The sequence below is a fragment of the Sylvia atricapilla genome, chromosome 7 (assembly GCF_009819655.1).
Source record: "Sylvia atricapilla isolate bSylAtr1 chromosome 7, bSylAtr1.pri, whole genome shotgun sequence".
Taxonomy (NCBI): Eukaryota; Metazoa; Chordata; class Aves; order Passeriformes; family Sylviidae; genus Sylvia; species Sylvia atricapilla.
This window is the reverse complement of record NC_089146.1, coordinates 970619-992740: the sequence shown is the minus strand read 5'-3', so window position 1 is coordinate 992740 and position 22122 is coordinate 970619. Positions and strand designations below refer to the sequence as shown.

Sequence of the window (22122 nt, the reverse complement as noted above, 5' to 3'; positions counted from 1 at the left end):
ATGTTATGGAGAAAAATAACCTTCAGGCTTGAGAAGTTGCCCAGGGAATTAGTGGACCTGGAAATGTTCAGAAAATGCATATGTGTGGCACCTGGGGACACGGCTTGGTAGTGGCAGTGCTGGGTTAATGGTTGGACTCAGTGATCTTGGAGGCCTTTTCAACTTTATTGATTCAGTGATTCCAAAACTACTTTCAGCACTTAAAACAGCATGGAGGGGTGACTTGAAATAAAGGATTCCAAGTCAGTGGTGACTCTGTTGTGCATCTCTCACTGTGCTGTCTCCTCCTTGCCTCTGCAGTGCCTTCTCCCAGTGCCTTACTGGTGGACAATCCCACGTCCTTTGGGAACGCGAAGGAAGTCGTAGCAATCAAGGATTACTGTCCCACAAATTTCACCACCTTGAAGTTCTCCAAGGGGGACCACCTGTACGTGCTGGACACGTCGGGAGGGGAGTGGTGGTACGCCCACAACACCACGGAGATGGGCTACATCCCATCCTCCTACGTGCAGCCCGTCAACTATCGCAACTCCTCTCTCACGGACAGTGGGATGATCGACAATCTGCTGGAGAGCCCCGACGAGGGTGTCAAGGAGCTGGACCTGCTCGGGGAATGGACTGACGTGAAGAGAAACTCTGCCAAATCCTCGCACAACAACCCCTTCCTGAACGGGGTGCAGACCAACCCGTTCCTGAACGGTAATCTGCAAGCGGCGCCCAGCTCGGACAGAGAGTCCGACTCCAGCGTCGCCGTGGATTTGTTGCTCTTCGACACGAGGGCTCCCACATCGGCTCTTCCCAGTTCGGCTGCCAACAGCAGCCTGGGGAATCTTTTTGATGAGTTTCCCCCCACAAACAGGCTGGATGCGGAACAGCCCGTGAGAAGGGACAACCCCTTCTTCCGAAGCAAACGTTCCTACAGCTTGTCTGAGCTGTCTGTCCTCCAGGCCAAGTCAGACGCACCGGCATCGTCCTGTTTCTTCAGTGGTTTGAAGTCTCCCACCCCTGAGCAGTTCCAGAGCAGGGAGGATTTCAGGACAGCGTGGCTGAACCACAGGAAGCTGGCTCGGTCTTGCCATGACTTGGATTTGCTTGGCCAAAATCCTGGCTGGGGTCAGACGCAGCCGGTGGAGACCAACATTGTGTGCAAGCTGGACAGCTCCGGCGGGGCCGTCCAGCTGCCGGACACCAACATCAGCATCCACGTGCCCGAGGGCCACGTGTGCCCCGGGGAGACGCAGCAGATCTCCATGAAGGCCATGCTGGACCCGCCACTGGAGCTGAACAGCGACAAGTGTAGCACCATCAGCCCTGTCCTGCAGATCAAGCTCAGCAACATGGAGGTGAAGACCTTCATCATCCTGGAGATGAAGGTGTCGGCAGAGGTCAAGAACGACACCGTGAGCAAGAGCCTGGTGGGGCTGCAGTGCCTGCGCAGTGACGTGAAGGAGGGGCCGTACACGCCAATGCAGCTGAGCTATTCCTACGGGGACACAATCCAGGTGCAGCTGGAGAACCTGGAGCCCTGCATGTATGTCGCAGCCGTGGCGCAGGGCCAGAACATCCTCTACCCATACACCGTGTGGGATTACATCAGCAAGAAGGTCACGGTGGGCGTCTACGGCCCCAAGCACATCCACCCTTCCTTCAAGACTGTGGTGGCCGTGTTCGGCCATGAGTGTGCGCCCAAGACCCTGCTGGTCAACGAGGTCACCAGGCAGTCCCACAGCCCGGCTCCTGTCGCCCTCCAGCTCTGGGGGAAGCACCAGTTTGCCCTGTCCCGGCCCCAGGACCTCAAGCTCTGCATGTTCTCCAACATGACCAACTACGAGGTGAAGGCCAGCGAGCAGGCCAAGATCGTCCGGGGCTTCCAGATGAAGCTGGGCAAGGTCAGCCGCCTCATTTTCCCGATTGTGTCCCACGACCCCAACGAGCTCTCGGACTTTACGCTGAGGATACAGGTCAAGGATGACCAGGATGCCATTCTGACCCAGTTCTGTGTCCAGACGCCGCAGCCGCCTCCAAAAAGTGCCATCAAGCCCGCGGGGCAGAGGCGGTTCCTCAAGAAGAACGAGGTGGGGAAGATCATCCTCTCCCCTCTGGCTGCCACCGCCAAGTATCCGGTTTTTCAGGACCGGCCGGTGTTGAGCCTCAAGTACGGGAAGCTGCTGAAGACGGTGGTGAGGCAGAGCAAGAACCACTACTTGCTGGAGTACAAGAAGGGAGATGTCATAGCCCTCCTCAGTGAGGAGAAGATCAGGTTGAAAGGCCAGCTGTGGACCAAGGAGTGGTACATCGGCTACTACCAGGGGAAGATCGGCCTCGTGCACACCAAAAACGTGCTGGTGGTCGGGAAGGTCAAACCCAGCTACTTCTCCGGGCCGGATCTCACCACCAGCCTGCTGCTGGAGCAGATCCTGAGGCCCTGCAAGTTCCTGACCTACATCTATGCTTCGGTGAGGACTCTGCTGATGGAGAACCTCAGCAGCTGGCGCTCCTTTGCCGACGCCCTGGGCTACCTGAACTTGCCACTCACGTTCTTCTGCCGGGCGGAGCTGGACAGCGAGCCGGAGCGAGTGGCCTCTGTCCTGGAGAAGCTGAAGGAAGACTGCAACAGCGTGGAGAACAAGGAGAGGAAATCCTTCCAGAAGGAGCTGATGACGGTGAGTCTGACGCTTTGTGAAGGGGGCTTCATTCCAGGCTCTGCAGAGGGGTCAGGGGAGGTGGAAGTTTCTTAATTCAGTCTTTAGAGAATGAAGTCCATCTCCAAGGTCTTTTGAAGACTGCTGGGCGCTGCCAGGTGGGAATCCGGCCCTGTGGTTGGTGGGCTCTTGGTTTAGTGGGATTATGGCAATAGTGAGGTACTTGGAGCTCTGAGGTACTTGGAATTCCAGAATCACACAATAGCTTGGGTTGAAAGAAACCTCAAAGCTCATCCAGTCCCACCCCCTGCCATGGACAGGGACACCTTCCACAGTCCTAGGTTGCTCCAAGCCCTGTCTAGCCTGGCCTGGAACACTTTCAGGGATAAGGAGCCTTTTTTTCTGAGTGGCAGCTAAACCAAGGGCACCTCTGAGCTGGGATGTTTTATATATTGCAAATGGAAATGTGTGGCTTGCTCCCTTTCCCTGGAAGGAATTTGGGAGGAGCGCTGCCTGCCCGTATTTCTAGGATGTCGTTAGCAAGTAAATCCCTCACAAAATACCATCTCCATGGTCATTTCTAGCATTTCACAGGAAGTGAGTCAAAGAAAATACAGGGCAAAATGTCTGGAAGAGATTTTCAGCTCTCTCCCATTCCGTGCTCTCCCACAGGAGCAGAACAACTGAGTTATGGAGAACAGGATAGTTTAAAACGTCAATTGGATTAAGGAAGAGCGGCGGCCTTGCTTGGTAAAATGAAATTATGGCAAAAGGGGACTGGAGCTGAATGGAGGAGTTCAGTGCCCACACGCCTTTTAGGGAGAAGGGGGAAATTTCAGGATTGAGTAGGAGGTGTTAAGAAGAGAGTGGAATCCGTTGTTATTCACGGAAATGTTGTCCAGAGAGTTCCCTGGGCCCGGGTACCACTTTGGGGCCTGTGGGGCGACGTTTCCGCTTTGACTTTCAGCTTTCAGATGGTTCCACCAGTGCTGCTTCTGTTGCAGGGTTCTCCTGGGCCATCAGTGACCCTTTCCTCACCCAGGATTGGAAAATTCCCCCTCTGGCCCCCCTGTTTGCCCCCCCCAAGGGAGGGTTTGTTCCTTTAATCATCAGGCTCAGTGAATGTTGGGATGAAATCTGTGCTGCTCTTGCTGGATGCTCGCGGGAAGCTTTGTGCTGTTTGCTTTACCTGTTTGCGAACCCCGTAGGTGTTGCTTTTATCTATCCCCATTGTTTTCAGGGATCCCAGACAGCTCTGTAGGTCATGGAGAATCCTCACTGGGGAGACAAAGGGAAAGATAAGGCTCAGGGAGCTGCTGACTCAAGGGGAGGGCTGAGAGCTGCAGGAAAACATTTTGCTCCCCTGTGGCTGCCTGGAGATCAGAGTCCCAGGGCAGGTTTTATTCTCCTTGTTTCTCTAATCCTGCTCTCTGTGAGGCTGAGCCTGTGGATAAAGGATGAGCTCCCTTCTTGGTGGAACTTGATGCTGCTTCCAAACCCCTGGCTGCCGTCAAATCCTGCTTAGTCTATGGAGAAATTAGATTGAGCCTGTTGAATGAAGAAAATAATGATGTTTCAGGGGTTGGCAATGGAGCAGTAATGGATTTTATTGTGTTTAAATCTGATTTTATTTGTAACAAATGGAGTGTCTTTCTGGCAAGAGGTACCAGCTGCACTAAGCTCCAGTGTGGCCATTTCAGCTGAAAGTTGGTTGTCTCCCCTCAAAAGGACAGGGAAGGGAGAAGTGGAAGCAGGTTTATCAGTGTTGAGTACACAAAACGCCAGTGGCAGAGTTGTGCACCAGCAGCCAAGCAAGGAAAAGCCTGGTCATGATGACTGGTTAATCAGTAATCTGCCTTTAATTACTATTTTTCTAATCAGGCACTAGCACTGGAGTGTGAAGGTAACTCGGGGGGATGTGGCTCAGGAATTACTCAGCAGAGAGGGGAAGCTCTCTCTCCTTCCTCTCTGCCTGTTGGAAGCAGGCAGCGCATGGATGGTTTGAATAAAAAAGCTGGGTGTGGATTCAAGAAGATTTCACTGCCCCTGGTGCCTGGCCCGTGGGGTTAGACTTGCCCTGAGACACGGCGTTTCTCCCTCTCTGGCTGTCGGAGAGACGCTCATTTATCATCCCTCCAACAGACACTGCTGTTGGGAAAAACACGGGTCTGCTGGGAACGGCCCCTGGCACAGCAGCAGGGAGCTGTGCAGAGGAAACTATGAGCTTGTTCTTCTTCAGGCTACTTGTAAAGGTCACACAGGAGATGAGCTCGGGATGTTTTTTTCCCCTCCCATTGTTTTGTTTGCTGTGACTCCTGGTATCCAGGTATCCATGTGCTGCCTGTCTCCTGCCAAGAGTTTCTGCTTGTCCCTGGTGTGTGCAGGCCTCAAAGAGCTGCAGAGGGGCTGCAACTGTCCTGAAGTCCTGCAGGTCAGGGTGTCCATGGCTTTGGGTTGGAAGGGACCTTAAAGCCCTTCCCTTTCCAGCCCCTGCCATGGGTAGGGACACTTTCCACTATCCCAGGTCGCTCCCAGCTCCAGTGTCCAGCCTGGCCTTGGACACTTCCAGGGATGTGCAGCCACATCTCTGAGCAGCCTGTGCCACCACCCTCAGCATGCTGGGATCCAGCTGGGCATCACGACCAAGGGAATTACCCCAGGGAGGCAGTACATGATTGTATGAGGTAAAAGAAAGAAATCTGTACTTAAGGCTGAGGGTGTGTATTTTAAACATGCTTTTGGAGGTGGTGACAGCCAAAACGGTGAGTGAGAGAGATGTTTGATGCCTCAACAAGGGTTATTTTGGGGAACGCTTGTACAGAGCCAGCTTTTTTGGGTCAAAAGCTGGCCTGTATCCTGGAAAGGATGATGAGCCCATGCATGAGCATCCTCTCACCCCGTGGGTCTCATGGTCTCCTTGGGGACTTTATTCCCTGTGTTTGAGGAAGTCCCAGGGGGGAGCTGTTTTCCTCCACAATGCTGCTTTCCTTCTTTAGGAAATGGGATTCTGCATTTCAAAGCTGGGATGTAAATTCAGCCTCCCCTGGATGCCTTTTAAGTTGAGGTGTTTCTGCTTTGAACTGGGATTTGAATATCAAACGCCCTCTTTGCTGGGCTGGCGGAGCCAGTTCCCGGCTGCTCCCAGGGGAATAAATAATAAATGTTTCCGAGGGCTCTGGCAAAGCACAGTCGAGGTCACACCTGGGTGATGAGGGATGGAGACGCAGTGAGTGGACCCAACTATCCCGGGAGGCTTGTCCAGGGCAAGGGAGGAGGATGGAAAAAACTGTAGCATAATGCCACTGGAGGATTAAGTCTGCTGAGCTAATCCCAGTGTCTGGCCGCTTCCAGTAACATTCCCCCTCTGGCTGCCACCTTGGCATCTGTGATGCCTTGCACCCCATCCCCACGTGGTTCCGGTGCTGTCCCCATGTCCTGTCACCTCTGCCCCTGCGATTGGAGCTGCCAGGGCACAGCAGGTGGTGCTGTGGCCATCACCAGGCTTCAGAGTTAACCTGCAGCGCTCCAGACTGATCCATCTCTCCCAGAGTCATTGTTCTGAGTGATTTTGCAGTTCCTGATGAGGGGGCCTCCCGGGTGTTTTCCTTGCTGCTCTTTTGTTGTTCACCTGGAGCAGCAGAAGGAGCAGGAGAATCCATCTCCTGCAGCAAAAGGAGCAGGAGAATCCATCTCCTGCAGCGCCATTCTTCTTAACCCTGCAGTGCTGGCACCGACCTCGGGCAGGAGATGAGAGCAGGTCCTTCACCCTGCTCTTTTAAATGCCAGATCGTGCACGAGGTTGGGATCCAGCTGCCTGGAAAGGCAGGTTTGAGGATGCTCAGTCTGCCCCTTCCTTAGGGCCCTGCAGATCCCTCGCCTGCAGAGAGGGTGGTGGACCCAGGGAAGGGTGGTGGACCCAGGGAAGGGTGGTGGATCCATGGGCTGTAGGAGAGGAGGCGGTTCAAGCGCAGGTGTGTGAGATCTAAACGCTTCTTTAATGTCTTTTTGCAAAACCAAAGGGAGTGCTCTTTTCGATGGGTTTTCCTTGTTTAACGAGGGGGTTTATGGCCTCCCTGGCTCCCACAGGAAGCTGGTGTCAGCACTTCGGAGGAGCAGGCACGTGCTGGGCTGCAGCTGTGATTAGAGCCCAGCTCAGCTTTAAGCTGGGAGCAGATAAGGGGAAAAACAACGTGCATTTGCTTTGCAAATCGCTGGTTTCAGATGTTCCCATCTTCCCTCCCCCAGCTGTCCCCACTGCCATCTCCAGTGGGAGGATTTAACTCTTCTTTGCCCCAGAGCCGAACCTGGATTTGCCCAGACCCCTGTGTTGGGAGAAGAATGTCAGGACCCACAGGGGCAGAGAGGTGGATTCTGGCCACGTGGGGGACCGCCTTATCCTTATGATTTCTGTAAGAATCATACCCTGCTGCTGTGAAGGGTCTGTTTGCTTGAGTTCCATTTTTAATAACATCAAACCCCCTCCCGAGGTTCAGGATTTGCCCAGGGTCTGGGGTTGCTGCTGCTGGGACTGTTGTGGTCCAGAGGCTCTGGCAGAGGCTGTGGGAGCCTTGGGGAGTGGGATGATGATCCAGTTCTGGCAGTCAGATCCTGTCCTCTGAGACTGAACACAGCCATTAAACCCTTGTTTTCCCCTGCTGCAGCTTCATCCCACTCTGAGGGGTTTTTAATGTGATTTCACACTTTAAGACAGGAGCTAACCCTACTCCATTCTTTTCTGCCCAGCTAAGTCATTCCTACCTAGAAAACCCGGACTAATGCAGTTGTTCTTTCCACTTCAGAACCATCTGTGGAAAATCTCACCTTTTAAGACAATAAAAGATGCAGGAAGAGGAGGAGGAACAACATCCCAAGCTGAGCAATGGTCTCTTCGTGTCTGAGTCTTTACCTGGGTCTCACCCCAGTCCACCCCTCACAGGGCTGATGTCCAGTCCCATCCCAAACTGTCCTGGTTGTCCCTTGCCCACTGCTCTGAAGGATCCTGCAGCTCTGGGATGGAGTCTGGATTAGTTCTCTTGATTAAAAGCATCTGTTGTCCTCAGCCCCTGGGGTGCATTAAACTGCTTAAGGTGGGGCCTGGACACCTCGGGAGGGGTTGCCTGGAGAATGAGGCTGCAAACCCCATCCCGGAGGGGTTGGAGCGCTTTGTGCAGTTCATGGGATTATTCTCTTGCCGAGCCTGGTGGCCTAATTTCCCCAGCTGTCGCTGAAAAGGAGGCAGGAGGGTTTTTGGGACGCTCCTGGGGCAGAGTGTCCTGGCCTTGACCCCCTGCTTGCTTCTTCTCCAGGCGCTGCTGAAGATGGACTGCCAGGGGCTGGTGGTGCGGCTGATCCAGGACTTTGTGCTGCTGACCACGGCCGTGGAGGTGGCCCAGCGCTGGCGGGAGCTGGCCGAGAAGCTGGCCAAGGTGTCCAAGCAGCAGATGGACGCCTACGAGGCCCCGCACCGTGACAAGACGGGCACGGTGGACAGCGAGGTGAGGTCCAGACCCTGAGGGCACCGCTGCAGGCCTTGGAATCCTTCCAGCTGGAAAAGGCCTCCGGGATGTTTGAGTCCGGCACTGCTGGGTTAATTAATGGTTGGGCCCAAAGGTCTTTCCAACCCAAACCATTCCGCGTTTCTCTGGTGATTCCTCTGGAGCACGCTCTTGTTGGAGGGTCACGGGGATCTGAGGGTGCTGGGGGGAGTTTTCCTGGGAATGTGCTTTTCCCGGGATGCTGGCTTGTTGCGTACGGGTAAGAATTACTGAATTTCTTGAAGAGCCAGGTGAATTTAGCTCTGCGAGGGCTCGGTACCTCTGAGGATGTCCAGCACCTCACAGAAAATGGCGTAAATAACCAGTGAAGACGGCATCATCGAGTGTGTCTTGAAAAAGCAAGAAGGTTTTATTAAAAGAAGAAAATAATTCAAAACAAAAGAGCGAAGCTGCTCACAGTGTAGGGACAGGTCCCACACACCTGCTACAACACCCTGAAAATGTGCTGAGAAGCCTCGTGCTCTCCCTTAAGTATTGAACGATTTAGGTGGGATTTTTTGGCAAACAGCCCAATAGAGAAGAGTTACTTTTCTGAGGAACAGGTAAAGAGACCTATCAGTGTTGTTGGCTTGGCACTGAGCAAATTACTGCCAGGAGAGCGAGGAAACTTCTAGAGTTTTTCCCCTAAAAGTCCTAAGGTGAAACTGGAACCCTTTTCCTTATATAGAAGACATCTACCTGGTTCAGTGCTACATGGAATCTTAGAAAAGCTTTCTAAAATCAGGCCTTAAGCCTGTCACTTCTTCTAAGTAGAGCTCAGCAGCTAGCTACGTTCCCATGTGAAATAATCTCGACAATGAAAGTCAGTTAACACAACAGTTTATTCTTGTGAGAAAGATAAGTTTACACCTGCATAAACAATAAACCTGTCCCGTGAGAATCAGTGTAAAAAATACGTAAACAATCCAAGAATAGAGAGACTTGATAAGCAGGTAAAGTGCTGTTTGCTAACCAATGAATTAAAGGGGCAAGCAAACTACTAGCCAGCTGGAATTGAACATGAGAAAGCTGCATAAAATGCGTTATGTGAGTGAAGAATTGGCTTTTCTGCACGGAGAAACGGAGTCCCGTCCACTTTTTCACTGCAATGCTGTCTGAGCTCTGATCCCCTCCCTCCTGTCCCCTCCTCTCCCCAGGCCATGTGGAAGCCAGCCTACGACTTCCTGCTCACCTGGAGCAGCCAGATGGGGGACAGCTACAGGGATGTCATCCAGGAGCTCCACACGGGGCTGGACAAGATGAAGAACCCCATCACCAAGCGCTGGAAGCACCTCACGGGCACCCTGATCCTCGTCAACTCCTTGGACATGCTGCGGGCAGCTGCCTTCAGCCCCCAGGACCACGAGGATTTTGCCATCTAGCCCCTGTTTGTCCACTTCTCCTTGGCTGGGAATTTTTTTTCCCCCTGTCCTTTTTTTCCTCCCCCGCCTCCCTTTTCTTAAGGAGTTGACTTTAAAGGGAAGGAGTGGAGGTTGCTCTCCCCTGGGTTTGAAGAGGCCAAAGTTTGCAAGTTCTCCACCATGACTGGAAATCACCAGGAGATATCCCACCTTGATGGGAATTCATCTGGAAGTGGATGGGTTTTCATCCAGTTACACTATTTCTTACTAAAAAAAAAACACTTTCAAGAGGGTAAGGGGTAGGGAGGGATCCCAAAAGAGATCACGTTTTCTAGGCATTTACAAATAAAAGTCTAATTTTTGTAACGAGCAGTAAAAGTTGTCGCCACTTTGGGGAGGGGTGAGGGAAGCTGTGGCTGGTTTTAGGTGGTAGAAACTGCTTTGAAATTATGGGGTTTGAGACAAATATGTGTCCTGTAAATACATATTTTAAGAGGAAGCACAGTAAATGCCCTTTCCCCCCACCACAGGCAGGTTTTGAGCTACCAGATGTGACTAAAGCACCATAAGGAACATGGGCTGTCCCCAAATTTGGGATATGCTCAGCCCAAGCAGCAAGTTGTACCAAAAAAAGCCTTTTTTTCTTTTTCCTTTTTTTTTTTTTTTTTTTAAGTCACAGGCCCTGTGAGCATTTTGGTTGATTTTTTTGGTTATTTTCATGTCTCCGCAGACATGGATTTTCTTGCTTGTGGCCAGGGAGTTGCCTGTTCCTGTATTTTAACCAGGAGGAACTTCTTCCCACCTGGATGTGGTGCAGGACACCTCTGGAAGGAGTCAGAGGTTTGGGGCTTGCCAGGAGACAGATCAGGAGGATGGTGAGAGGGAATCAAACTGCCCAGGTGCTCCTGCTCTGGGGAAGAGGCCAAAAAGGGGGAAGAAATTGTTGCCATCCAGATAATCCCGCTGCAGGCCAAAAAAAAAAAAAAAAAAAGGGATAAGAGAGAATCTTTCTCCTAATTTGAAATCTGAGCTCACTGGGGATGTTCCAGGTGCTCTTTGCCATTGGTTTCTAATTCTTCAAGGCTCCTCAAATCCAGTTTAACTTGTAAATAATCTTTGCTATAAACGTGGTGCCAAAAAACTCAGTATTTTTCTCCTGTTCTTTTTAAATTCAAGGTTTTTGAACAAATTCCTTTGTCCTCCTTCTGCTCCTCAGCCTTCAGGTCTTTCACCTGGGAGGGCAACATTTTGCACAGCAAGATTATTGTAAGTGCAAAGGCTCCTTTTAGTGAAAAGCTGCTACCAGAGGATGTGCAGATGTTCTTAAAGCATGGAATTTTTTCTTTCTTTTCAGGTTAATTTAAAAAAATAACAAAAGAAAAAGAGTACGAAAGGCTGGAGGGAATGGTGTCTTTTCCCAAAATCCCATCCCTAGAAGGGACAACTCTCTATGGACCCCACAACAGCACCTTAAATTTCTCCTTGGGGGCTCTAAGGGGTTCCCTGTGCAACTCCCCATAGCACAGAGGATCTGTCAGCAGCCCAGCCCCATTCCCTCTCCCTGAGGCACCCGTTTTTCCATGCAGGAGCTAAAATCCCTGTTGCAGTGAGGGTGCCCTCCAGGTGCAGGCAGCAGGATGCTTTTCTCCTGGGGTTTTACCCAAGTCTGGCATTTTTCCCAAATCTGGCCTTTCCCCCTTCTCCTGCCAGGCTCCAGAAGGCTGTGCTGGGGGAGTTTGAGCCTCCTGTGATCTACAAATAATCCCAGGGGTTTTTTCACCCCCCTCACCTTGATTTTTCTGTCTACCTCAGGTACTCTGAATACCCCCCCTGGCTGCCTCAAACACACTGGGCTCAGCTCCTCACCACCTTGTGCCCTCCCCAGACCCTTGGGACCATGGCCAGCACATTTTGGGGCCCATGGGGTGAGGCTGCATTATTTTCTCCCCGTTTCTGGTCTGAAATTCAGTCCTTCCTCCTGTGCTGGGACTGGGAATGTGACCCTCAGATGCCTTCAGAACTAAAAGTCACAGATCTCCTAAAAATCTGTCTGGGTTTTGCTTTGCCACCCTTGGGCAGTAACTGGGTTTTGTTCCTATTGTTAATGGTCCTTTTTTTAGAGAAAAAGTAGTTTTGGGGGAAAAAAAATCATTGCAATTGAAGCTGTTGCTCTGCGGTGCTGCTGGTTAGATGTCACCTGCTGTTGTCTCTTCATCCCAAAGCAGAATGGGATTAATTTAGTGGGGTTTCCACTGTCCAAACACCCAGAGCCAGCAGTGAAACCTGTTTCCTCCCCTCAGCCTTTCCATCCCTCTGTCTCCAGGGGAAAAGTGGCTGGAAACCATCTCAGCTCCCAGACTGCTGCTTATGCTCAGGCTTTAGGTCAGGAACTTCCTGAAGTGGGACAAGATGGGGTTGCAGGATTTGTTTTGGCACGGCCGAGTTTTCCTGGTTGTTTTCTGGCTGGGGAAAACGCCCTTGTGTTTAGCCGAGGCTGTTGTGGTGCTCCCAATCCCACTGGAGGTCAGATCCCAAGCCAGGGAAGGGAAATATTCTGGTTTCTGCTGGGGCTCTCAGGCCCCTCCTGCCCTGCCCCAGCTCTGTGGGATGGACACAGGTGATGCCCCACCATGGATACTCTGCTCTGGGAAATAGGGACACCAGCCAAATCATTCAGGGAGTTCCCCCTTGGCTTCTTCCCTGCTGCTGGCTCCCTGGACTACTTCAGCTTCAAGGGAAGAAAGGATTCAGCTTTTTGTTCCTCAGGGAACAAAGTGCTTCAGCGCAGGTCACCTTGCGATGCATCCCCTCGGCATTTTCTCCTCTGCTTCAGCCATAACAAGTCAGGGATCATCTTCTGTGGGCTCAACCAGCACCAAAAGGTTGGGGGAGAGGTGTCAGGAGGGGAAGGGGGAGTTAAGTCCACCCCATGGTTATTGGGGTCTTCACACAAAGTGTGGCTTGCAGGGAAATCCGGGGCCTGTGGTGAAGGACCCTGGAGCTCTCCAGGCGTTCATTTTCATCCCGAAAATCCCAGCTGAAAATGACTGGATTTGCTTCCTTCTCAGCTCTCCATTTAACGCCTTGTGTGGATGAACAGGATACAAGGTGAGGAGCTGGCTGTGAGTGCTTAGAGGAGCAAGGTTGCTCCCAAGTCTGTCCCCTGCATCCAGCCTCATCTGGGGGCCGTATTCCCAGGCCATGTGGAGGCTTCATGGTTTGCTTTGTGAAAAACCCTGGTAGAAACACCTTCAGTGAGGATCACAATGGATTCCTTGGAATCCTGCCCGGGGTGCTGGGATTTGCTGGCATTCAGAGCACACCAGGCTCAGCGGTCCTGTTCCAGGTTTGGATTTCCTTGTTTGCTGAATCCTTAATTTTTTTACCTTAATAGCCCCAGGTGACTTAATCAGGCCTGATCCTTCACAAAAAAAAAAAAAAAAAAGGGGCTTGAATGGTTGGAAATTAAGGGAGATAATAATGACCATCCCTGGAAATGCAACTTGCATTCCACTTTCACAGCATGACCCACTCAAGCCTCCTTTCAAAAGCTCTTTTTGTTTTATTTGGTAACAGGCTTTACCCAAAGCATCCCCCTGGGTCTTCCGTCTTCACACCTCAGCAGGTTTAATCCATTGCTGGAATTCAGGGGCTTCTGAATAACAAATGGCACCTTTGAGCCTTTAAAAATTTTATTATAGTTGGGGGGGTGGGGAAGAAGGATGCAAAGGTAGGTTTTTCTCAAGGGGTGTCTGATTGCTGGATTTGTGGTGGAAGGGCCCTGATGTCCAAGTGAGAAGGAAGAGGGCTCTGGCTGGGGAGGGGAGTGTGTAATTTTTTCACTGTTTAGCAGCCTCGCTCGGTGTTGGGATGTTGGGAGTGACGCTGGTTGTGGTTTCCCCTTGCTCCCCCTGCCCCTCCCTGAGTCATCCCAGCTCTGAATCACCCTCCTGCTCTGCTGAGATCATCTCCACGGGGTTGGGGCCAACCCAGCCCCCAAGGACGGCCCCAGCATCCTTTCAGCAGCCTCTGGAATATTACTCTGTGTTCCTGCCCTGCTTTGACTCCCCCCACTGAACATTAATTAAAGCTTCCGACTCCGTGGCATCGTCCAGCACAAATCGAGTGCCTGGGACTGAACCACAGAGGAATGTTTGGATCTGCCTCAGTGAAGCAGAGATCATGTCTCCCCCTCCCCACAGATAATCCAGGCTGGTAGCATTCCTGGGAAGAAACCTGCTCCTTTTATTCAGGCTGGTTTTATTAAATAAGCCAGGCAGGAGCTAGCTGGGGGTTTGGGGTTTCCTTGATGACTCGCTTTTATCATCCTAAGCAATCAGACCTGGCACAGGAGACCTTTCACCCTTCCTTAAAAAATGGGAATTGATGCTCCCCCTCCGTGGAGGGTGAGTCTGTCCTGCTCTTTGTGTCAAACATTTTGGCAATCCCTTTTCCCCAGGTTTCATCTAACTCACCTAGAAATAACTCCTAAAAACACTTCTGCAGGTGATAATTAATCTGAGGGCTCTGTGGCTGCTCCAGCTAAAATTGCCTGGGCTTGCTGGTGTCAGGGATCCAAACTGCCGTGGGATGGGACATCTGCAGTGCCAAACCCTCTGGAATGCTGCAGGGATAACTCTGGGGCCGAGGCGTGTTCTGGACCACTTCCTTTGGGTGTTCCCACAGCAGTATCCCTGCACTGCTCCCCAGGCTGGACCATCACAGCTGCAATCCCAAAGCCACTTTTTCTTTGTGGATGCACATGGGTTTGGGGTGAGTTTGAGTGTTTTTTGTTAAATGAGGCTGCTGCTGCTCCTGGCAGGTTGATTTCCCTCATCCACACTCCTCAGGGAAGAGGGATGCACTCCACATCCTCCCGTGTCATGCTTCCATGATTTCCTACAGTGGGAAATGAGCTCCTGGAAAACTTCCCCAAACTGGAGTTGTGCCTGAGTACCAGCAGCAGTATTTACTTCTTACAAAGCCACTCAAAAGCAAGATTGTCAAATAAATGAACTAAATAATTAAATGCAGGTCTGAGTGTGAGCACCCAAGTGAGTGTGTCCAGGGCAAGGGACCCACCTGTGGGTGGAGCCCTGCACAGGTAAGGAAGAGGGAGTGTTCCCATGCCTGTGAATAACCAGGATATTTATTTATAAGGACATATTTCGAAGGGGGAACGGTTTTCAACTTTCAGATGGAATATTAGGAAGAAATTCCTCCCTGTGAGGGTGGTGAGGTTGCCCAGGGAAGCTGTGGCTGCCCCTAGATCCCTGGAAATGTCCAAGGCCAGGTTGGACAGGCTTGGACACCCTGGTGTGTCCCTGTGGGGCAGGGGTCTCCATGGACCTCCACACTGGGGAGGTGGAGAAGCCTGAGATCCACCCGGAGCTCCTGTGGCAGTGGAAAAACTTCATTGTTGCCCTTGAGGACTGGGCTGAGACTGAGAAACCCTGTGGCTGCAGAAGAATGCCAGCAATTCCTGTCATTTCCCGTGGTCTGGCTGGTGGGAAGCAGGGAGAGATGCTGGCTGCATCCTCCCCCCAGAGCCAGGGCTGCTCTGTCCCCCAGGACACTCCATCCCAAACCCAAAGAGCTCCCTGGCTGTATGTTGCAGCTAGGGTGGGTCTGAGCAGTCCAGAAGAGTTGGGAAGCAGCACTGTCTCTTTCCCAGACTTACTGGGTGTTAAAATCCAGGGAAAAACAAGATAAACGCTCCAAAGGTCTCTGGGTGGGAGCAGAAATCACCAGCTCTGGGGGCAGGGAAGCTGCTGAGATGGGAGGTGTTTGTACCCCCATTCTCCAAGGGCAGTGAGGGCATTTTGGCTGCTGCCTTTTCCCCAGAGGTTTGAAGGGTTTGCTGGAACAGCCCATCCTGCGGTGCCTGGGGCTCTGAGGAGCTCGGGGGGAGGAGCAATGCTTGGCCCTGCCTCAGTTTCCCCTTCTGGTGCGTGCCCCAGTCTCAGCTCCGGTGCTTTAAACTGGGCTGTGGATTTCTCCATCTCCCTGTAAGGGAAGCTGGGCTGGAGGCTCTGCCCTGTTTTTTTTGGCTCTGTATGGCCCCCAGTTAAGGGGCAAGAAGAGGGGACATCATCCCTTGATTAACCCTTCCCCTGGGAAGGTTTGGAGGGCCCCGAGCTGGGGTGATGATCCAGCTCCTTTCTCTGTATCAGAGCCACTTGTCCCAAGTGCTTTGGCTCCTAATCGGCTCTGGAAATCCTCTCCTGGCAGCAGTGTCCATATTCCTGGAGCACGGGGAGAATAAATAAGTCCCTGTGGAGTTCCAGCCACCCACCTGGGCTGGCTTGGTGGGAAGGGTGGCCTTTTCCCTGCTCCTGTCTCTGGGTGATCCCAGAGCGTCCTCTGCTGGGCACAGGGATGCTTGTCCAGCCCTGGCCCTGCACATTCTTTCTCCAAGGGAAAATAAAGAGCAGGATAAAGCAGTAAGGGTGAGGAGAGCAAAGGGAGGAAGAAGAGGAGGATACCTGGTTTCTGCTGTTGTTTTTCTTTGGCTATGTTAAAAGTACTTCCAAAATGAACTAAGTCATGGGATGGGCATTTTGACTTCCTTTCAGTTTTACTTCCCCTGCGCTGGGGGCTTGGAGCTGCAATTGGGATATTTCTTATATTTTTTTTCCTCAGTTGTGCTCCTCTAATCTGAATTCAAAGAATTTTACCCTTGTCCATGCAGAGAAAGTCACTGGGTTGATCCAGAGCCAGTTTGCAGCAGGGCACTCTGAGAACTTCTCCTCAAGGACATTTTGAAGAGAGGTTTGGTGGGGGGTTTTTTGGGTTTTTTGGGGGTTTTTTGGGGTTTTTTTGGGTTTTTTTTTGTTTGTTTTATTTTCCTTTTTTTTTTTTTTTTGGCATTGGACACTGCTGGGAGCCAGGGATGCTCAGAGAGGATTGAAGCCACCGTGGCTGTGCTGACAACCCTGAGAGGTCTCGCAGGGTCTCCTTTCCAGCTGCACTGCTGTCACCAGGATCTTGGGGACAGCCGGAGCTGTCACCTCAAGAACGTGTGGAGCTGCATTTTCCAAGCAGGTCAGCTCTCACACACCGAGGGGGGTCTGCACACCCCAGAGAAAGATTTCCTTCTGTTTGTGGTGGGCAGGAGCAAGGAAAGGAAAATGCTGGACAGGATGTGGGCGGGGTGAGTGTCCATGGGATTTGGGCACAGCAGTGGGGACAGGCTGAGGATAGAGACTACCTTGAACTTCACACAGCTTTCATTTCAGCTTCCTCTGAAATCCCTGCTTTTCCAAACAGCCGGAGAGAAGAGCAGCAGCAGGTACTCAGCAGGACACCTGTCCTGCCCTGATGTACTGGGATCTCCCAGTTCAGAGCCCAGAATATTCACCTGGGAGCTGTGGCAGCCTCAGGACATCACCACTCAGCAATGACCAAGTCACCCAGCAGCAGGGACAGGAATGAAGGAGGTTTTGCGTATCAAGGTGGCTTTTACACCTTGGAGGATTGAATCTGTCCCTTCTCCAGCTCTTTTTCCACGAACAAACAAGCATCCCCCCAATAACTCTCACGACAGAAAACACTACAGCCTTTAATTTTAGTATTCGGGGTTTATTTATAGGGCTGAGGTTTGGGGTCTTTCCCTGAGCATCACTTACAGAGAGCAAATCAGTTGTGGGGGTTTGTAAAGAATGCTTACAAAGATCTCACCAGCAGGTGAGCTCCAGGTTAAAGCACATCTGCTTGATGTGGATCTGGGGGAAACACCAGTGTTTTTCCAGCAGGTCCCCTGCCAGAAACCTTGGTTTTCTTTAGGGTGTTGTAAACACACAGGAAGATGTGCATCAAGCTTGGTTTGCGTGGCAGGAACTGTGGGTGTACGACATTTGCCTCTCTGACAACAGCAGCTACGCAGAGATTTCAAACAGAAATCTGACCAGATGGTTCTCCTAAAGTCCTCCAAAATCCCTACGTATCAAGAAAAAGTCGCTGAGAGTCCTCTGCACACCAAGAGGTGGAAGCCAGGGGCCTTGGATTTCACACTCAGACCTTCCCAAGTGACTGCAGCACTCCTACACAAGTCATTTTTAAGAAGCCATCCTTAATTAAAAGCCCAAAATTAGATCAGTGGGACAACCCTTGTCGTGGTGCTATTTCAAAGGAGCCCTATCATTCCTTGACTGAAAAATCGTAGCATTTTATTTATTGAAGTGAAATTTGAGCTGCTCCCTGACCCCGATGCTGGGTCCAGAGCAGGAGCTTTGTCATCCACCACCCAATTTCCAACTGCTAGTGGGACTTGGCTTTGGTGGGCTTCCCCGTCCTGCCCTTCTTGCAGAAGAACCTCCGGCAGCAGCAGAGGCAGCACTTGAAGGAGATGAAGAGGGAGAGGAGGGCGACGGCCGCCAGGAAGGCGATGACATCCAGAGAGTGGTACTGCACCCAGTTGAGGTCGTGGGCAGCGGGGCGCAGGTGAGGGGCCCCCTTGTGCCGCATCACAAACTCCACCCAGTGCACGGCCAGGTCCAGAGGGTGGATGGGCCTGTCCAGGTGCAGGTCGGAGAGGCGCTGGATGTTCTCCTTGTACCTGCAGGGAGAACGTACGAGGGGGGTGGTTCAAACATGGGGTTGATGCCTTAGGATTTTAGCTTTTATGGTTTTTTGAACTGGTTCAGCGTGTAACTCTAAAACTCTGCAGCTTGTCAGCTACTGTTCTCCTGTTTTATTCAGACAAAATAAAAGCCCTCCGGCCTGAAACTCAAGGATGCTTTATTGCCTCAGGCCCTGAAAAAAGTAAACAACTGTGAACTGGGAGGGGGAGCAAACAGGGACTAAACGACTTAATTACCTGAAGCTGTACTTGAAGGATTAACCCCTGATATGTAAATGGACCCAACTTAAAATTGTCTGAAAAACTCATTACCATCGTCCACCTTGGGTGTAGCCTCTGGGAGGCTTCTGGCTGCCCTAGGTGTATCTGTTGAAGACCTTTAATAAATACCCACTTTGTTCTCTTATTCCTGTCTAGCCTCTGTTCTAGGTAGCCACTCCAAGGCATCAGTATCACAGGGTGGGGTGGGTTGGAAGGACCTTAAAGCTCATCCCTCATGGGCAGGGACACCTTCCACCAGGCCAGGTTGCTCCAAACCCCATCCAGGATACTTCCAGAGATGGGGCAGCTGCAGCTTGTCTGGGCTCTTGTGCTACTGAGCTCCTTGAGAAGGATAATGGCAAAGTTACAGGCCTAGGAAGTGCCGTTTCCAATAACAAAAAAAAAATTAAAAAAAGAGGGAAAGCTCAGTTTGGGCTCTCAGCAAATTCTCTGGGGTCTCTGGCTGAAAGGGGTAGAAAAGCTGGCCAGCTTTTCCAGCTGCATTATTATTGGTTTTGTTAGTAGTAGTGTTATTGCTATTATTGCCATAAAATTTGGGTAGGAAACAATGTCAGTAAGCTGCTATTTCTCAGGAATGTGGTGGAGTTTCTTAGTCCTTGGCATCCTCAAATGGGAGCAGGGGAGAGTTCTTATGTCTGAAAGAAATTTTGGTGCTGCCTTTAAGCCCCTTGGGTGTGCTGACTGCAGTGCTGTGATGTTCCCTGGGTTGCCTCAGTGCATCCCTGCATGTCCCTCCTGCTCTGTGCTGGGATTGTCCAGCCTTGCTGAGTCAGTCAGGCAACAGCTCTGTGCTCACAGAATTCCTCATGAGTACTGAGGGGGAAAAAATGCCCGAGAAAACTCACCTGTAGGATAAATGAGTGATCAATATGTTTGACAAACCCTTTTCAGGCTCCCCACTGACCTATGTTACCAGAGGTTTGGGAACAAAAGCTGCTTGCCGCTTGTGTCAAAGCCCTCTCTGTCACCGCCTTGGCTTTAAGAAACTGACACATTTTTTTGGCAACTTGATTTCTTCCACTGCGTTCACAGCCCATCTCCCCTGCTCCCCGCATCCTCCCTTCTCGGTCACTTCTTGTCCCCTAAAGGGAACAGCCTGAAGTTAACCCAGGGCTAGCCTAGCATCGGTTTCTCCATGGAAGCAGCTGCTATCAAATCCATATTTTTGATTAAAGAAGCCATTTAGGAAGAGAAAAACGCCGTGCTAAGCTGGAAGTGAATGTGCTGGGGGCTACACAGTAAGAAGGTAGAAGGCTGTGCCTCTGGTACTGACGTTTTATCGTTGATCACTGCTTTCAGGGCGGTGGAAATGTCGTTGGAAGTCATCTCCAGGATGTTCAGGGTCAGCCCTGCTCCCCGGGACTCCACTCGTTTGGCGTTGTCCATCTGGTCCCCAAACAGAGGCATCAGCACCATGGGCACTGCGTTGCATATTCCCTCATAAACACCATGGGAGCCTCCGTGGGTGATAAAGGCACGAGTCTTGGGGTGGGCTGTGGAAGGAAACACAGGCTTGCTTAGCTCCTGGAATTACTGACTCCCAGCAACACACCTCTGGGGAAAAAAACATGCACAAAAAAGGGCTGTGGTTGGTATAAATCAAGGATTTTGGGGCTGTTGTGAGCATCATGGCCGGACTTGGGGATTGGAACGTTGTATACTTCTGTCTTGGTTTTGGGCAATCCTGCAACTTTAGGATTAAACCAGAGCCAGGAGAGGTTAAAAAGGGTTGTTACCATCGATTAGTTTTTCACCATCTCTCGCACAGCAGTGAAGGTTTCTCACTGCTGAACCTGTTCTCTTACCAACAAATGGCTTTCCTGGCAATAATTCTGCCACTTTAAAAGCCCAAAGACCTGTCTGGAAGCACTCCCTTGAGGACCGTGAAGTTTCTTTTCAGGCCAGAAGATGGGACAAAAACACAGCTGAGTGTTGAGACTGCTTAGTCAGACATAAGGACTCTCATCTTTGACTGGTACTGGAGTGTTGGAAAACCTTTTCAAACAGAGTTGTTTCATAATTGGGCAGTTCCCAGCGACTTTCCTAAAGGAAAAGCCCTGGCTCCAACAGCAAAGGCTGCAAGGACGGTTTGTGCCCCACAGTGATGGGTCAGGGGATGGTAACTCATCCCTGACCCACAGATGATGCCCTTGGGGCCTCACAAGAGCAGCCCTGGAGCACTAGCACCACGGTGGTGTGTCAGACTTACCCAGGAGGTCGTTCTGAGGCAGCCACTTGACGAGCTTCACGTTCTTGGGCAGGTTGGGGGGTGCCTTGCCCGTGTAGCGCCAGAAGACCTGGCAAGGGAAGAAAAGCCCACTGTCAGATCCCAGCAGGAGAAAGGAGGGAGTACCTGAGAACAGCGTGGAGCTGCTCTGCTGGGAGGGGAAGAGGGAATTGGTACCGTCTGAGGGATTGTTCCCAAGCCCTCCGCGATTTCCATGGCTTTCTTCATGGGAATCTCAGACACCATGGAGCCCAGAGAGAAGACAACGATGCCGTGTTCTCCAGAAGCGTTCACCATGGCTTCAAATTCCTGCCAAAGGAAAGCAAGCCTTTAGTCAAAGCCCTTCCTCTTGTCAGAGGCTGGAATTGCTGCCACGTTACCACAAAACTCTCTGAAAAGGTAACAGAACAAGCAGTGAGCACAACAAAACTAGGACCAGGAAACGGGTTGTTATTGACAGTTCTGCATCCAAAGCAGCATAGCCAGCAGGTCCAGGGAGGGGATTCTCCCCCTCTCCAGAGACCACACCCGGAATCCTGCATCCAGCTTCGGGGCCATCAACATGAGAAGGACATGGGACTGTTGGAGCAAGTCCAGAGGACAACCGTGGAGTTGACAAGGAGACAGGAGCATCTCCCCTGTGGGGACAGGCTGGGGCTGTTCAGCCTGGAGCAGAGAAGGTTTTTGTGTGGAGACCTCAGAGCCCCTTTCCAGTTCCTGAAGAGGCCCAGAAGGAAGCTGAAGAAGGACTCTTTGTGAGGAACTGGAGTGATGGGACAGGGAGTAATGGGTTCAAACCAAACGAGGGGAAATTCGTGTTAGATATCAGGAAGAAATCCTTCCCCATGAGGTTGGGGAGGCCCTGGCACCGGCTGCCTAGAGAAGCTGTGGCTGCCCCTGGATCCCTGCAAGTGTCCAAGGGGAGGATGGATGGGGCTTGGAAAAACCTGGGATAATGAAAGGTGTCCCTGCCAATGGCAGGGGGTGGGACTCGATGGGCTTTAATGTCCCTTCCAGCCCAACCTGTTCTATGATCCTAAAGAAAATGAGTCTTAGGGAATTAAAAATGGGCACATTTAACCCAAGCCTGGATTCAGTCCTGATGTTCTTCTTTTCAGGCCACGCAGCTGCAAGAGAGAATTAAAATCCTGGAAGAGGGTTCTGAGAGCAGGTAACTCAAATTTCTAATATCTGGATTTATTTTATCTGCTTTGGGTATGATAACACTGAACTGCTGCCAGTTTTGTCTCTCTTTTGTTTGAGTGATTTAAATAATAGAAGGAGATCTGGCACTGGAATCTGGGAACAAAAGCATTCCAGTGAAGCAGAGAAAAACAGCCCAAGGCTGGAGCAAAAATTCTTTGAAACAGAAAATTGTTTGGTCAAGCCAAGGAAGGAAAGCCAAAACTGGAGGAAATTGTTGCAGGCATCAGAGTTAAATAATGGGACTACAACAAACTAAATGTTCCTGTAAGTCTGGCAATTGCCATGTTAT

The 22122-nt window shown here is 51.3% G+C and overlaps 2 protein-coding genes across 9 annotated transcripts in view; one reads left to right on the top strand and one right to left on the bottom strand.

Moving 5' to 3' along the window:
* The window catches only part of SH3BP4 (SH3 domain binding protein 4), a 33999-nt gene extending 24093 nt beyond the window's left edge, over positions 1 to 9906 (top strand). The window contains exons 3-5 of the mRNA XM_066322353.1: positions 301 to 2663; positions 7949 to 8137; positions 9334 to 9906. Coding sequence (XP_066178450.1) covers positions 301 to 2663; positions 7949 to 8137; positions 9334 to 9558 — 2777 coding nt within the window. The 3' untranslated portion in view covers positions 9559 to 9906. The remainder of the gene's footprint in view (positions 1 to 300; positions 2664 to 7948; positions 8138 to 9333) is intronic.
* Positions 9907 to 17074: 7168 nt separating this feature from the next.
* LOC136363287 (UDP-glucuronosyltransferase 1A1-like) overlaps positions 17075 to 22122 on the bottom strand; it is a 45891-nt gene continuing 40843 nt past the window's right edge. For 6 of the 8 annotated variants that reach the window (XM_066322363.1, XM_066322365.1, XM_066322364.1 and 3 more), the window contains exons 2-5: positions 20805 to 20936; positions 20610 to 20697; positions 19674 to 19893; positions 17075 to 18094 (exon numbers count right to left, since the gene is read on the bottom strand). In XM_066322363.1, coding sequence (XP_066178460.1) covers positions 17797 to 18094; positions 19674 to 19893; positions 20610 to 20697; positions 20805 to 20936 — 738 coding nt within the window. In that variant the 3' untranslated portion in view covers positions 17075 to 17796. The remainder of the gene's footprint in view (positions 18095 to 19673; positions 19894 to 20609; positions 20698 to 20804; positions 20937 to 22122) is intronic. The other 2 variants (XM_066322366.1, XM_066322367.1) reach the window with 1 other exon arrangement.